The sequence below is a fragment of the Channa argus genome, chromosome 14, assembly GCF_033026475.1.
Source record: "Channa argus isolate prfri chromosome 14, Channa argus male v1.0, whole genome shotgun sequence".
Taxonomy (NCBI): Eukaryota; Metazoa; Chordata; class Actinopteri; order Anabantiformes; family Channidae; genus Channa; species Channa argus.
Window position 1 is genome coordinate 5,910,553 of NC_090210.1, and position 17,790 is coordinate 5,928,342.

Below are 17,790 nucleotides of genomic sequence, written 5' to 3' on the forward strand. Positions count from 1 at the left end.
ACTTTAAATGAGGAGACTATATTAAAAGAGCCCTGATGGAGACAATGAAGATATATGAGCAGTGACAGGTGATGTGTGGGATGGTGTGTGACTGTCTTCTTGTGTATGTGTCGAAGAAAACAGAGATTGTTTTCCAAAATGTAGATTTTTTTGTTGGCAACACAATATATATTGTATTTAATCCAAATGAATACAGAACCGGGTACAGCGTGGAGGAGTTCGGTGTTGTAATGACAGATGAAAACACAGAAAGGGCAACATTATTAAGGCACACAGAAAACTTATTAAAATCTTCTTTTTGATCAGACGTTCGTTTAAAACAGACTGATTTCAATCAGAGTCATTCTCATTATGAATCTGGCTGAAACGGGGCAAAACCTAGTACAATATAGACAATGGAAATAATATAAAATAAAAACTATTCCTTCAAATAATCCCCCTAACCCTAACCCTAACCCATAAAACACAAAGATAAAGCCTATACTAACATACAAACATCATTAATACAACCCACCACAATAAGCACGCACACATTTGATGGCCAATGAGGGAGGACATGTGATGTTGCCATACAGTTTGTTTACCATAATATACACTTGTCATAGAATGAGTGTTTAGTGAAATTGTGCACACTGTGCATTATACAATAATATGCAGTTTTACTGACAAGATATGGCTCCATTTGTAGTCATGCTCGTGGTAATACTATTTGTGAGTACTGCACAGGAAAATATTAATACTAATAAAATACATTGAAAATATATGTAAAACTGACTTTATTGTGTAGTCAACTGTACATAGCACATCAGCTTGTTTGGTACCACCGGTATCAGATTAAGGCTCCGACCATGCAACATGCCATCTTAATAACTGGCCGTGACCGTGCAGTACGTTCCGTAAAGTGCAGTACAGATCTCCATGTGTGTCTGTGTGGGAGCTGTAGCAAAGCTGGGCCAAGTAAACAATGCTCTCTTATCTCCTTATTCCAGTGAGTGGGCTCTTAACCCAGACTGCAGGAGCAAAACACTGACTTTCACCTCACCCTGTTAAATAGCTGGAGATGGTGACATCAGTGGCGGGACCTAGAGCTGCACTGAGAGACTGGATGATGGGAAAAGATAGGGTTAGAGAAAACAAGTGAAAAAACAAAAGGGAAAAATCAGAGATTGAATAAAAGGGAAAACTGGGGCACTCGGGTCACTTCACAGAATGGAGGCAATTAACAGAATATGGGCAGATTGGATGCAGAGCAGCTGAATGTGATAAGTGTCTGCTTGTCACACAATCTCATCTCGTTTCCATAACAACATTAAAATGGCCAACTTCAATCTGCTCCCACCATCAAACAAGTCTGATGGCTCCATTGTGCTAACTAGTTCGGCTTTCACAAAAGATCTTCAACAATAAAATTGATTCTGAAATTCTATTGCATGTTTCAACTTCTCAACTTATTCTTCGAAACATTTTAATGATATACAACCGATCAAGTAGCCACTGTGCTCGTTCTACTGCTGCTCCCGTGTTCTTTGGGGAGGAAATGTTAGGGAAATCCTGCAGCAGTGATTCAAAGTGTGTTGCTTGTGAAATGTGTTTGGTGTTTATTTGGGGTTGTAATGTAAAGGATTTGCAAATTCTTGTAACTCTGTAAAAACAGGTGGGGAATGTCGGCATTAAAGCTTCTTCCAAGCCCTCAGTAAATCCCACATTTTCACAACAGAGAAGCAAATATTGGAGGAAATATCTTCTCTGTCACGTCCGCTCTCTGCTCCCTGTTTGTCTGTTCGTTTTTGTTCCTCTCTCTTTAGGTATTGTGCATCTCTCTGTCTCTTTTTCTCAAAGCTCTCACTTAAAGCTGTTTGGTTAAAGTGGATTCTTGTATTGCTTTGGACGCCTTCTGAAGACTTAATCTCTTCCCCTTGGAAGTAAAGCCACCACTAAATCTGTATTGTAAAATTCTTTAAAGTTTGCTCAATGTGATAACATATGAAAGTGTTTTAATTTTTTTTTCAAAGATGAGTGAGTGTGCACATTGCATTACATACATGGATGCATGTGTGCGCTTGATCTGTGTGGTGCTGAGGCTTTATGCTGGGAACATCTGAAGGCGTAACAAGTTAAAGCAGAAGATGCAGTGTGAAGAGAGCAAGCAAGCATAAACTAATAATACCACCATCTGCAGCATTTTAGTTCTCACAGAAATCCAAATATAGTAGTACTAATTGCGGTGTCCCCTACTTGTAACCCTACTTTTTCCCCCTTTTTGCTTTTAAAATAGCATCCACATACGCCTTGTTTACAGGCCAAAATGTTTTATGTAACAAAACATGCTGTTGTTGTTGTGCAGATTATTTCTGGTTTCTGGTACAGAGCCGCTGGTCGCCTGGATTGAAGGTCATAACAGTAATTAGGTAGCAGAAGGCCTTTTGACAGTCCAGGAGGTTTGAGGAATATTCCGCCTGGTTGCTTCAGAGCTGCTCTGCAGATGGGCATGCAAAAATCCCTTCTGTTGTTTTTTTTGGATGCAGGCTTATCAGCGGCCAGCACAGAGAGGCATCCTCTACTGTGTGCAGACATCTGCGTGTCGGATGTGAGAGTAGGCTAACACATTAAGCAAGCAAACTGATTTATTTTTTGAGCAAACAGAAGAACCAGGAAATGCGGTTCATACTGGTCATTTCAAGGTAATCCACACTTTTGTTGCCCAATTACACACAGTTGAACTGAATGACAATTTTTGAGGAAACTTATGTGTGAACCAGCCCCAAATCAAACGTCATTCTTGCATTCAAGGATGAGTCTGCTGTGCCTCTAGCTTGATTACTTTAGTTAAAGATCCTCACCTCTTGTGAGATCCATCTAAAGCAATAAACCAGCGGGGCTGCCAGACCTTACACCAAAACTACTGCTGAAGTGAATTTTGCTAAACATTATCATTTCTCCTGAGTGGCATCAATTATTAACAACAGGATGAATTTTTTTTCTTAAGTCTGACACTTACAAATTACTGATATACATATTAGATTATTGTTTTAACAGGGGTCTTGTTACTGTATGTTAAGTGATTTAATCAGCTCGGCCCAGGATGCAGGGTGCTGTCCTTATGACCACATACGCTGCAGATTCTTTTTAGATATTAGTCAGCAACTAAGCAATAAGTCTGCTTTTTCTTTGTGCTACAAATCATTCAGCGAGCTAGGACCAGGTGTTTTAATACATCAAGTTGAGAAATACCCAAAAGCCTGCAGTTTTTAACAGCTACAGAGGAAACTGATGCAATCCTTGCTCCTGTCTGCTTGTCCACAAAAGATAAAGGTTAGATTTTCTGCTCCTGTGGAACTTGTCAGAATGGATGCACCATAAATCATAGTTTGCTTGGCTGGTGTTCTCTTTATGTTTGGACTGTGTTTTTCTGAGTTTGTGTGTGCATATGCAGATGCATGTGTGTGCATGCATGCGTGTGTGTTTGTGTGACTTTATGCATGTATGCACTCAGACCTCCCATCATGCTGCTTTCACTCAGAGAGGCAGTGTTTGGCTGTGTAACTCTCCGCTTTGCTCTTTAGGCCCTTTTTTTTTTATATATCATGCATCATAAGTCTTTAGTAAAATATCTGTATTTTATGTCTCAACATAATTTACTTCAGTTCATGTTTCAGCCAGTCAGTTGTGATGTATAGATCTAACAATATGAGCCAGGGTCTAGCAGGGAACGCCACTCTGCCCAAAGGCCAAACAGCCCCCTGAGAATTACAACCGCCATTGTTAAACAGCCAAGAGGTTTGCGTGGACTTAGCATTTTAATTAAAGGTCACAAGTAAAATGCTTTCTCCAAGCATAATGGTTTTATAATGGTGTTGACTTGCAAATGCTATTTTGGCTTTTTCTCTTTAAGTGGCCTCTGTACACTGAGTGTAAACATTAAGATGATTGGAAGTGATACAACAAGGAAACGCTGGTCTCTGTGTGGTGTGTGTGTATATGTGTGTGTGTGTGTGTGTGTGTGTGTGTGTGTGTGTGTGTGTGTGTGTGTGTGTGTGTGTGTAAGAGTAAAATAATTAATTAAGTTTGTTGCTTGGGCTGAACAGGGCAAAACATATAATTCTTTATCCAAGGAATCAGTATGGTGCTTAGGAAAACACAGTGTGTATATATTTAAAGGATTTTTTCCAGTATTATAATTGCAACATGAGGTAATATTTAATTATTGTTTGTGGCACAATGTGACAGAAACCATTTGAACAAATGATTCATAAGGAATAGAGTGGGGCTACCTATATTCTGAGATACTCCAAAGTGCACATGAAAATAACAGTTTAGATTTCTACCTCTTGACTCATACCAGTGGACAGAAACTATAACTAAAAATATTATGTGACATACTTTCATACTATCTGTGCTGTATGAAGGTTTTTCAATCATCATGATATGACTTTTTTTCTACATTGCTGAACTCTCTCTGAATTCCACAACACACTGAATCACACACTTCAGATCTGCCCACATGTTTTTCAATACAGGATCAACCCACTGGCCACTCGCTTCAATCATGTGTCTTCTGCCTCAAATACAGTTATTCTGTGAGAGATTCTCTACCCATCAGTCACTTTAGATTGGTTATATGAGTTATTAATTATAGTTTGGTAATAGCAGTACAAAAACAGCGTGTACATACAAAAGACTTTTTGTATAGTCTACATAGTGTATACTGAATAAAATTAAAAACATCTTGAAACATTGTCAACTTCAGCCTTATGGACAAAAAAGGATAATGTCATGTCCGCAAACACACACACACACACACACACACACACACACACACACACACACACACATATACACACAACGTACAAACATGAGCATTGCATGGCGGCCTGTGGGAAGCTCACTGTCATTTCCTATTTCCCAGACTGTGTCATATAGAATAATTTTTCTGTAGAGGGCTTTGAGCAGCTAATACTCGGGGCTTGGACTTGCAGCTCTGCAAGCCTCGCTGTGTTCCGAGTGCCTCTTGGTTTCTGTCTCTCTTTCTCTCTTTATAGCACTCATCCTTCTCCTCTCCATCCATAGGGTTCATCAGCATTTTATTCCCTCCAGAAATGCAGCTGTAGCTTTTCTTTCATGCTTAATCTAGTTGGTTCTTTTCCCTCAAAATGCTAGACTTCCCCTGCTTTCTTTCCACCCACACAGGCCCTGGCTTTGATATATTTAGAACATGACCCGCCTTTCTGCCCTGCACTAAATAATTTTGATAACAACATTATGGTTGCAATCAGGAAAGCAGTGGGAACCGAGGAGGTGGGTGTTGTCCAATTCCTCCGCCCATAAAGGTTGGCTTGTGTGGGTTTGCTTAGTCTACATTAATCCCCAGTGAGCGAGAAGCTTTTTTCTGTCCACTCACGACCTTGATAAAAGTGTTAGCTGACAAATAATGATCCTAACAATGGAAAAACTGTAAATAAATTATAAATAAATAACAACACCTGTTTTAAGAGCCACTGAAATGCTTTCCAGGAGAAAGAAAAATCATCTTTCTCCTACAATATGAGGTCATTCCTTGTAAGAATTCGGGACAATAAAGGAGCCAGATGTTCATTTCATATTTTTATTTCAACAGCCAATCCCACTATGAATAGAGTGGTCTACATGCAGTAGAAGCTTGCAGGATGTTCATAAGTGGTGACAGGTTTGTGTGAGGGGGCGTCTTCAAATGACTCATTTGTCATTTTACTTCAAGGCTTCTTTTGGGCATCATCCAAGCATGAGAGTCCAAGCCACAGTCACTGGCTTGCAAAGTTGTTTATATAGACATGTTGTTCTTTCTTTCCTGTGTTTATCTTACCAATCACGGTATAAATCATAAAGCACTTGGGCTTCTGGATCCTGGAAGCCCTATTTTTTTCTCGGTCTCCCTCAAGCTCCTATTTTCCTCCTGACAAAAGTTATTTATTTTCTTCCCTTTGTTGCAAATGACATGCTGTAATTCCCTAAATTGTTAGCTATTTAAGCGGGTTTCCTTCTTCTGGCACCGACAGCCCAGGCCAAGAGCAGATCTTTTAGTGCGCTTTAGGAAGCTGTGTTGCTAATAAGCAGGTATGGGTGATGCTACTGCTTCCTGATGCCCAAGAAAAAAACTGTTCAGAAAAATACCAACGTTAGACAGTGGAACATCAGCTTTGTTCCTGTCCTATCATTGGGACAGCATTTATAGCATTACAAAACAGATTTTGTTCATACAGAATTTCGAAAAACAAAATCAGCTTTTTTCCAAAAGCTATATTTAGAGACAGCGTTTGGCTGGAAGCTTGTTTAAAGTGTAGACAGAATACAAGTCATAGATAAACATACAAGTCAATAACAACAAAGTAATTTTAGATGATAGTAGGCCAATCAGTCACAACATCAATCTACATGTTGGTTTTAATGTTGTAATGGACGATGGTCAGTGAGGACATTGCACCAGCCTGTGGACATACAACGAGCTTCAGTGGACTGTTTGTTCTAACACCTGTTGCCACCCGCAAAATTGTTGTGTACTATGCTGTCCTCTGTCCACCACATTTAAACCACATAAAATAATGGTGTTACTAATCAGTAAATCTACAATATACAACAATAATTGCAAGCATTAAGCAGATGCTGTACTCAGAGTGACTCGCAGTAGAGGAAATTCTTCCACATCAACACTGTCCTTGGTAACCCCCAGACTGAATACACAGATGCAGTTAGCATCACACTTCTAACCTACAGTACAACCCTTCCCCCACACGTTCATGGATCAGAGCTCCCACTCTATAATACATCAGAGAGATGGAAGATACAATATCCACACTTCTTCACCATATCAGAGACAAAAATACATTCAATGATTTGTAACTGCAGGCAGATCTCTCCCCTAGCTTTCTCCCGTTATGCCATCTCAGACTTAATTATGGAATCAATTTAAAGAATCCAAATAATCGAATCACTCAGCATGTTTATATGGAAACACTTTCCTTTGTATATTTTTCTACTTTATCTTGTTTCATCTCAGCTGAACCACTGATTCGATGACTGATGCTTCCTCTTGCTGGACACCTAATTGCATTGGCTGAGGGCATGGTTGGATATTGCAGGCTGACATTAGTCCACCTACATCTCAACAAGCAAAGGCCATTAGTTCTCAGGCACAAGGAAACGACTGCTGGCAATTTTTTTACAGCCTCGTTTGTTGTAAAGACTAAACGCCTGCCAAACTGAGCAGAAGGCCCAATACCTAGACCATTACTGGGGACTGTTTCTGTGTTAGGAAATATGTGGAAATATTGGACATATTCTCGTTTGCTCATAGTAGTGGTGTTGTGTGTGCATGTAGCATAGATAATTCTTTCAAAAGAATATGTCACAGTTATAAAACACGTGTCTTTCCCAGTTTTCTTTCACCTATAGTCTACATACATTACAATGAGGGTAATACCTGTGGCGGCTGGAAACAGAACAATCTGCTCTCTTGCTGTTATCATTAGCATTAAGTCATCAAGCGTTAGCGCCACATGACTTCTCTCAGTTGGACTCAATGTGGCACAGATTGTAAAACTACACATTAAGTGAAGGGCTGAGAGTCAAGGGTGGCAAGAACACTGATTTCTTAGTTTATCATACACAGCATCATTGAGAGTTGAAAGTGCTGCATTATATTGCTGCAGATCAGCTGGATGTAAATTAACTGTTATTACGGAGGCATGTGTCTCTTGCACAGTTAATAGGTAGAGACATTAAGGGAGGAGAAAAAGAAAGAGTTTATGTGTAAGCTGCGATCTTGACATATGCCAACGTGATACAACCTCAGACTAAGCACTGTTGTTTGCATTTTGTGGTGAAGACAGTAACAGTAGAAAGCCGGCGGACTGAAGTTGTCCCCACTGTAGGAGGATGTTGAATACTTCTACATGTTCAGAAGAGTAACAGGAAGTTAAATTGAGTGAGGAATAAGAGGAGAAATAAAGGGGGCAACTCTTGTCAAAACATAGTGCACCAAACTTCATATACTGCTGCAATACAGTTATTGGATTTTGTTGGTTAAAACAAAAACAGTGTTTTCACGGTTTTCAGAGGACCTGTATGTTGTTCCAGAGAATGGGGGTTCGATCTTGATGTAATCTCTTAATTCTGATTCATTGTTGCAGATGTGCTGTGCTGTAGATGACTCAAATTATAAGAAGCCACCAGCTATTGTTATCAAAGGCAGCATATTCTACTGCAAACACGGTTCATTTCTCGAATTGTTATTATTTTTTTTGCCTACATTGTCAGCTCCACAAAAGCAAAAATGTTGTTTGTTACTGCATTGCAGTCTCTCAAATTCTGATTTGAAAGGAACAAAGAGAAGATCAAAATGCATGGACATAGTCAAAGCAATCACATTTGACTTGTCATACTGAGCCTAAACAACACTTTAGTAATCATACTCTTATTTTTCTTAACAGGAACCTGGGGAAATCTGGGTTGCGTGTCTCCTGTCTGGGGCTTGGTGAGTACATTTAATTAGCTTTAAGGGCAAATGTTTAGTGATTTCATAAGCATCCAACTGCAAATACAACTCATATGTGTGTGCGGACAGAATCTAGAGCCAAGCTGAGGCAGAGAAGACTTTTACATTTTATTATACCATTTCACCTTATTCTAAACCTCATGCATCTTTTATACATGTGGAAAGATGCTAGAGACAGCATAAAGTTGTTTGCAGAGTATTAATATTTTTAATATTAATATTTAATCAGTATCACTGGTTTAACACTTATGGTTAGAACACATATCCAGGGCAGACCAGAGGCTAAACATGATCATTCATTGTGATAGGACTGGTTCATTAAAGCTGCGGTTTGACCAGATAGTTCTTGGTACTTTTCCTTTGGGAAGTTCAAATCCATCCTGACCATTGTAAGCTTCATTTCAACAACAGGACCAATGGTCCTGGAAGATTAAACAAAGTAGCCACTGGCTCAACACACTCAACAAACCTAATTTACCAGGTTTAAGTTGGCTTTTTCAGGAAAGCTGAATCCTTAACTGTCATGTAAATGGGGAGGCCGGTTTCTGAAGCTGGGGTAGGGCATTAGGTAAATTTGGTAAACCTAATTTGCCCAAGCAGATTTCTGTCGGAAAATGCCAGTTTCTTGCCATGCATACTTTACGCTTAACCAGGTTTCTAATCAGCTTTCTCCAACCATGCATGTGCGTAACAAAATGCCGGAACTTGCAGCTGAGTGAATGACTGAATAAAAGTAGAGATTATTAATGAAGGGATGCCACCTTATTTTTAAAACAAAGGCTGCTGAAAGTCATAGCCTAATGAGAGAAAATGAGTAAGTTAGTTAATCATTTTATTAATTTAGCCGCAGAATTGCCTCTACGCAAAACATCGATCTACTCCTGTACCAGTTTTGTGTAGGAGGAGGCAAGGATTTCACTGTGAGAATCAAAACCGCTTTAGCATTTGATTCAGTGTCTTTCTGTGTTTTAGTGTTTGAACTATATTATCAAATCAAAGTAATACTGTGACATTTTGAGAAAAGCACAGTCAATTTTCTGAGAGTTGTATGAAAAGAGTGATGGCATCTTTGCATTAAGTAGGAGCAACCTCTAGCAGCTTTTTATGTTGAAGCAGCAAAAAAACTGCTCTGTCCAAAGCAGAATCTTTGTATTAGCACCTCTAAAGCTGTTTTGTTTAGTCCTTTAACTCTATTACTGTTAATTAATAAGTGTATTTCTCGAATACCAAACTTATCAGTTAGAAAAAGTGTTGCAGTCACCTACACCCCTCAAGCACATGCTGATGATTTAACAATAGCTTATGTGTTATTGTTATTATTTGTAAAATGACACTTGGTTTCATGTGACAGAAAGATGTTTGGCGAATATAAGAGTATATATTGGAGAAAGAGCAGAGTCTGGGATTGACTCGTACATTATTCAGGCCTTGCACATGCATTTGCTTGGGACTGTAAGAGGAACTCAAATGACCTGAGACTAAATCAAATACACGGGTGTTTATTGGTAGCCTCAGTACCACTATTACCTAAAAAGCTTTTTTAGCTTTGGACAGATGACAGGTGATGTCAGTCTAAACTGCACCAAGCTATTTGAGGAAACAAGAGTTAAAGCTGAAGGATAAAATGTGCTTTCATGAGGATATTTCTGAAATGCACATTTTAAAAAGTCGTCTAAACTGTTTGTATGTGGGTTTCCCTGTTTCACCACTTCAGCTTTACATTTTTTACTTTACTATAAGCACCTTAGAAAATTGGCTGCAGATTTAAGAACAGCCTCTATTGGATTTCCTATTAATGGTAAATGACAACACACAGCATGTGACAGGATCAAGTGATAGAAGATTAGGATGAGAATATAAACATTTTGATAAAAAGTGCCTTCAGTCTAATGCTTTTTGAGGGGAGAACAGAGGTTGGGTAATAATATTAATAATAAAAATAAAATTATGGCAGCACAGTTGTGGAGGGATTAACTAACGCTGCTCCTGCACAGCTGCTGTGGAAGGTCCCCAGCATAAATATGTGGAGTTTGCATGTTCTCCTCTTGCTTGTATGGGTTTCCTCCTTGTACTCCAATTTACCATAGGTGTGAATGTGTTGATGCTGAGATAGACCTGTCCAGGGTGTACCCTGCCTCTTACCTAATGACAGCTGGGATAGGCACCAGCCTGCCGCAACCCAACACAGGATAAGCCATTAATTCACCCATTAATAATAATAATTTGTATCTGTTCATCATCTGTTATAAAAGGCAAAATAGAAAGAATAAACAACATATGTTTTAAAATTCCTATACATATTCAATAATAACAAATTACTTACTAACCAGTACATAATTTACAAGACTGTTATATTCTAAACTAAATAAATCAATTAGAAAAAAGGAATTCAACAGTGCTAAAACAGGCCACATTAGACCTACAGAAATGTCCTGAATGTGCATTTAATACTTTTTGTTTTCGATTGTGTTTAAAAAAACAAACTGATTTTAAACATTTGTTAAAATGATAATGATGCTGTACCACTGGTGACCTCCTTGGGGTCACCAGTGAAAGTTGAATTTAAGTTGAATTTGAGCACTAGGGTTTAAAGTTGACAGACAAATGGTAAGTCATTGTTTTTGACATTTAAATGTTAATCAATATATTTGAGAGTTAGGCAAAGTATTAAAGATGACAGCCATTGAAATATGACAGTAGTTTTATCTGCACCAAGCCCTTTTTGGAAGTGAGGAACGGTTAAGATAAATATTAAAAGTTGCTTTGCACAAAATCAAATCTTCCTGTGCTGGAGGCTCTTGCATCGAGGAAATAAAAAAATTAGACCTAAAAATGACCAAGGGTACCTGTCATCAGACAAGACAAATTCTTTTGTTTGCTCTGGCTATGAATGCTCAGGATAGGGATTTACACACAAATGCAATAGCTGCACATCCAAAAGAAACAAATAAACATCTAAGCAGTTTTGTGTATAATTTAAATATCACCACCCAGTGATAATATCTAAAAAGACAAAATGACCGATACCAAGGCTCATTGCTACATTTCTCTAGTACTCTGCTCCCTTATACATATTGGACACATAGCTCTGAACATGTGATACTGATATGACAGTCAGCCTGTTCCCTCTCAACCTTGACTTTTACGTAGCTATGATGCCTTTAGGACAGGGACATTTTGTCATGTGTCCAAGCCAAAATGTCAACTTATTAATTAATGTGTAACTAAAATGGCTTGTGACTTTGGTTTTACGTGCAAAAGTTCTTGCATAATTTTTGTTTCTTTGAAAAGTTTGACTCTGACATTTTTTTAACAGGCACATGGGTAACATTTGGAGGTCAGATCTGTGATGAGGTAAGATGTCTCAAGCCATCGCAACTTGTGAGAAGTTTTCATTATTCTAGACATTGCAAATACAGCTAGTGAGCAGCTTTGACAGCTCCCAACACCCACTTCGTTACCCCCATGGGAGCAATTTTGGTCAAATGGTGATTGTGTAAGTGGAGCACTGTAATCATTGCAATATCAGTTTCCCAATCTCACAGCAGTCTGTTAGCTCCCTGTTGACTCTACCAAGGCCAAGCAGTCAGGTCTTATTTCTCTCTGTCACAAGTTATTAAGCAGAAGACCTCCTCCAATGCCTTGATCTTCCCTTGAAGGGGTAAACACTGAATTGGGGGCAGCTCATCACTGTCTGATGACCACTGGGACTAAGTGACGCACACAGACAGACAAACAAAGTCACCAAAACAAAACATGAGCATAACAAAATTGTCCTTTCCACATACAGCTGTGAATAAAGTGCAGGCTCAAGAACTAGGTCAATATACTCCAGAAAATATATTGAGCAGTAAACAACAACAAGTTCAATCACGAAGCAGCCCATACAATTTTCCTGGTGATGTATTTCCCAGCTACAAAAAGCTGTTCACTCTTTGAGCTTCTAAGGGATTTTCCTAGCGCACACTTTTTAAAGTGTGTGCTAATATTTATAGTTATGTATTATACCACAGTGGAGTCCATGAGTGGAAACGTTTCTTGTTTTTGTCAGGTGGCAGAGCAGCTGATGACTATCGCTTATGAAAGCGGGGTCAACCTGTTCGACACGGCTGAGGTCTATTCCGGGGGGAAGTGAGTGATGCTTCTGATTTGTTATCTACCTCACATCCACAGAGCACTTTTCTGGCCTTGTCAGCACTTTTCCCCAAAGATGTTAACAAGGTTTAACCCCAGACCAGGAAGTATTCACCTGACGAAGCCAAAAAAGACAGATAGCTGTGGCTCTAACGTGATTTGCATAATCTTATTCATCACTGGAGGCTCCCATTATGTTCACAGCTCAGTCTAACTTCATAGGCCAGGACATTGTTGCGGTGAATAATGCGGGACATGCTGTGCCTTTATGCGGATGAATATTAATTTCACGATTGCTGCTGAGATTCAGGCATACAACAAAAAAGCTGTTTATGCATTATCTTGCTGTCCTAGTAATTTTTTAATCAGCTATTCATGCTGTAGATCTGTGGCAGATAAAAGCTGCTCTTATAGTCTCAGAGGAATGGCAGCCTGTGATACGATCTCATCATTTCCTCGTGTGTTTCTTTACAGAGCAGAGATAATCCTGGGAAACATCATAAAGAAAAAGTGCTGGAGGTAAAGTACAGTTTCTTAACGAGGCAAAAGATTTTAAAAAGTGCTCAAAGAACAGGTTTAAATTGTTTATGTGCAGATACACTGTATAGCTAAAATTCCCACCAACACTCACATGCCATTGCATTAATATCATGCCATAACAACCTCCACACACGAGGTTTTCCATGTGATTTTGGTGTCTGGCTTGCATCTCTGTAAGGCTGTTATGGATTCTGCTAAATGCTGCCATCAGCGGTGTTTGCAGTGTCAAGGCTATTAATGTTCATCATGTTTAGCAGTGAAACATTTAACATCAGCCTCTTAGTTTGGCATGTTCGCTCTCTAACCTTTGCTAACTAGCTCTAAAACAAAGAATAGCTGATACTGTTGGGAATGTCATTAGTTTCCCAACAGAGGATGACCGTTGAACTGGGATCAGAAGAGTGATCCTCTGGAAAACTTTGAATCTCCAAACAAATGTAATATCACTTCCACACTGCGGTCGTCATTCTTGGTTATGTGTAACAGCCTTCTCAGCAAGTCATGCCAGCTCTCTGCCTGCTTTCACCTCAGCTCTGGATCCATTTAAATTATTGATCATTTGAGCATGGGGGATTGTGTAGTGTGGGAGCTATCTTGCTAGAGTTCAGAAAAAGGAGTTAAAAAAGGAGTCTGTAATTCTCTGTGCTAGATAAGTTATATGCCTAAAAAATAATTGAAGCCCATCTGCCTTTTCACACTGCAGACACTTCATTATAAACAAAATGAAATGTTGTAGACACATTGCAATTGCAAACACATATATAGTCATGCACACTTGCATGCATACTGAGTTACAATTTTGGGAATAACTGTTATGTTCTTTTCAATGGCCTTTTGATGTGTCTGTCTTCCATCAGGAGATCCAGTCTGGTGATCACCACAAAGCTCTACTGGGGAGGAAAGTAAGTACGTGCACATGAACTTGTGCCTAGCATGTGTATATGTAGACATGTAGCCACGAGCGGAGATCCGTGGACGACTGTTTAACCAACTGAGCTACAGCCTCCACTAATTGGGCAATTGTGCCGGTTAATTGTAAGACTATCAGAATATAATCAGTCTCATTGACAGGTGGATTTAGAGAACAACAACTTAACCCCCAGCTGAGAGAGCTGTAAGTGAGCTGTGGGAGCCTGAGAGGGCTGTCAAACATCTCATCATCCAAACACAGATATTTGCACACTTACTCTTTATTGCACTTACAAAAGGCAGAAAGACATGAAAATATGAAGAACAGCAAAACAATGGAACAAAAGGAAAAGAAATTAATAAAATGGAAAACGAAAATGCAGGCTCAGGTGGAAAAAAACGCAGTAAGCACAATTTTGGAAATTTGCAGGTGTATTATGAAAGCTTCACTTTCATACAAATCGGCAGCTGTTTTGAGCAAAACAGCTACATTCCTACTGTCTGCTTCATGCTAAAAAGTACAAGTCAGACAGACAAAATTGACTAACTACCTTGATGGACATGCGGCACTACAGACACAGATATTTCCCTGACAAGTTCCCTGACAATGTGGTGACCATGACAGAGCTAAAAGAAAGGTACATGTCAGGAGGCAGGCAACAGACCAGTTCATGTTGCAACTGGTTTCATAAGGTAGTGATGTTAATATTATGGTACAACTTGTAGCCTTTCCCCCAAGCACCCAAAGAAAATCTATAAAAACATGCTAAAATATTTATGTAGAAGTATCACTATAATAGCTAGTAGACAATCAACAATATGTAGCCCTCCCCATAACAAGTGCTGAATTCAAGACTCTCAAGAGTTCGATAAATATTGCTATATGACAATATATTACACAACTACTATAGTTTAATGTAGCCTGGTTATGCATGCTTTCATATTTCACCCAAGTGATTATCAAGTTTTTGCCCAGATTTTGCAAACCAGGAAAGCTGTGCTGACTGGGAGACCACTAGCAAATCACTGGTAATCAGAACAGACAGTGACAAAGCATCGTGCTACTCCACTGCACAGTTTATGGCCCACTGCGGTGTGTCGGCTAGGTGTACGTCTCCTCAGTGATTTGTCGGTGCAGTGCTTGGTTATGCAGGTTTTTTTTTTTGCATGTTTAGTGATCTGCTTCAGTTCAAGAGTTGTGTGTGGGTACAAAATATGGATATGTACGGACACTCTTGACATGCACTCTTCCTGTTTGTTGCAGAGCAGAGACAGAGAGAGGGCTCAACAGAAAACACATCATTGAAGGTAACAAGTCGATTTCCTCTCCTCTGCTTTGTCCTTCATGTTACCCCATCAGTCAGCACTATGCAATCTTCCTCTTTTGTCACCTTTCCTCCCCCTTTTATCCCGTCTGTGCCTCTTGTGTTCTCTTTGATTTTTCTCAGAATGTGCACCCAGCAGAATGTAAAAGCTGTATCAGCCAGTCGTATATCAAAATCTATATCAGATTCTTTGTTTACTATTAACAGGTGTCATTTTAAAATACTGTTGCATCATAGAGCTACCACAAAGGTTTTCTCTCATACAAAGTGGCCTTGCCCAAGCTTATAAGGACAAACCATACCCTTGGCTCGATTCACGCCACTTCCCAGACGACTCACCATCCGGCCCACAGCGCAATGCACCTCCTGCAGTGACTCAGCTCTCTCCCACGAAATTACCATTTAGCGCAGCCTCTGCAACTTTTCCCCCAAACAAGAGAAGGGGAACATTCTTAGACAGGGTTGGAAGAGAATAAAAAAGGAATAACAACACAAAAGTAGAAGAGAGTGGGAGACTGGGGGAAGGAAAGGTGGCAATTAGCTAAACAGCGTGTGTCCTTCCAGATGATGGGTAGCATCCAGGAGAGAAAGGTGCAGTATTCCTGTCACTGGTCATGTGGCACATGTCACCACATGCTAATGAACTGGCGGAATGAAACATCTGTTGACATTCACTTCTCTACTACTGGTTGAAGGCGACACCACGGGCGAGTTAATGGGCCATTTCATTGGTTATGCGTCAAAATTAGCACATCAGTTGACACATCTTCCCAACAAGCAACGAGTGCATTTACCATTTTCTTCACATGAAATGTCAGAGATTTTATCCAGCCCATCCCCATCCCCAGCCATTCAGTGCTGGTCCCGGAAGAAATTGGGGAGGGTTGCGTCAGGAAGGGCATCTGTGGTAAAAACTGTGCCAAATCAACATGCGGAAAAATGATCCACTGTGGCGACTCTGAACTCACACAATAAGCTGAAGGGACAAAGAAATTTACGGCAGACTACTGTGTAAGAGTTTTGTTCAACATCTTTTCTCTGTTCCAAAAATAGACTCCCTTCACAACCAGTAAACTCTAACTAATCCATGAGACAGCAGAAACTGCTTGTGATGATGGTGCAGGCTCAGATTACGATCCGTTTAATGGGTGTTTCTAGAATTGTGGGAGTGCAGATGACAGAAGAAGGAATAAGTGTGTCTAACAGTGGTGAGGAGAGCATAATTCTCAACTGGGATTAGCAGGCGATGATGAAGCCTCTGGCACTAATCTGCCAGAGTCACTCACATACTCAAGAGTGCAAAAAGTATCTTTTGCCTCGTCTCTTTATTGCTCTGCTGTCTTCTTGGTGACATTCTTGTGTGTTTGCGTTTCATCTTTAATCTTATCTACTGTTTCTTGCCATTTCTTACCCTTTCCCCAGTATACAGCCTTACTCATCCGACAAATACTGAAAGCTGAAATAAAGCCAAGAAATAAACACAAACTTTCCTCCTCTTCCTCTTCCTTTTTATCATCCTCTTGGCTTTGGATTTGAGTTGTTTGGTTCTTCCACTGACTGTCAAGAGAGCATCCATTTATGTAACAAGGATAAATGATTTTACAGGTGCAGGGCTTTTTCTCTACATGGATTTTCTTACCAGCAGTAGTGACAGTGATATGAACTCTGCTGAAGATAAATCAATCCTGACATCCGTCCTAATTTCTCTGTTTGGCTTTTAAAATTTCACATTGTGAATCCAATACAGTAATTCAGTGTGTGTGTGTGTGTGTGTGTGTGTGTGTGTGTGTGTGTGTGTGTGTGTGTGTTTGTTTGTTTGGGGGCATTGAGCCCTCCTAAATTTGCCCCAGCAGGTATGGGAAAACACCTGAGAAGTTTTGTTGCTTCTGAATTCAGTTTTTCATTTATAAGAATGTTATTTCTATTTTTAAAGATAACATAAATAAACATTGTTAAAATATTATTTTTTTAAATGCCATTGTAACATTTAGATTAATGTGCCAAACTCATTCAATCATTCATATGTTGTTACTATAAATATTCAGTTTATATTTGAACAATAAGAAAGTTAACGAGCAGGTAAACAGTGCGTCTCTTCTGCCAACAATTTAAGATTTTATTGTCTGGTAAATGGATTGTTCTGCTATAACCATGACTCATAATAGGTAAACCAGACTGCATATGACAACACAGATTCAATTACTTGCTCTACCCAAAAGCTGTGGCAGGCCGGAAGCAGCTGGCAGGGCTTGAGTCACATGTGGTTAACTGTCACTTTGCCATGTTTATGAACATGTTGACCCAGGATCCAATTCACCCTATTTTCACTTTTACCTGATGTTATGGTTCAAATGA

General features: G+C 39.5%; 1 protein-coding gene across 6 annotated transcripts in view; it reads left to right on the forward strand.

Moving 5' to 3' along the window:
• kcnab1b (potassium voltage-gated channel subfamily A regulatory beta subunit 1b) overlaps positions 1–17,790 on the forward strand; it is a 33,519-nt gene that overhangs the window by 7,342 nt on the left and 8,387 nt on the right. For all 6 annotated transcript variants that reach the window (XM_067528791.1, XM_067528795.1, XM_067528792.1 and 3 more), the window contains 6 exons: positions 8,463–8,506; positions 11,844–11,881; positions 12,579–12,658; positions 13,136–13,180; positions 14,059–14,103; positions 15,375–15,418. In XM_067528791.1, the coding sequence (XP_067384892.1) occupies positions 8,463–8,506; positions 11,844–11,881; positions 12,579–12,658; positions 13,136–13,180; positions 14,059–14,103; positions 15,375–15,418 (296 nt within the window). The remainder of the gene's footprint in view (positions 1–8,462; positions 8,507–11,843; positions 11,882–12,578; positions 12,659–13,135; positions 13,181–14,058; positions 14,104–15,374; positions 15,419–17,790) is intronic.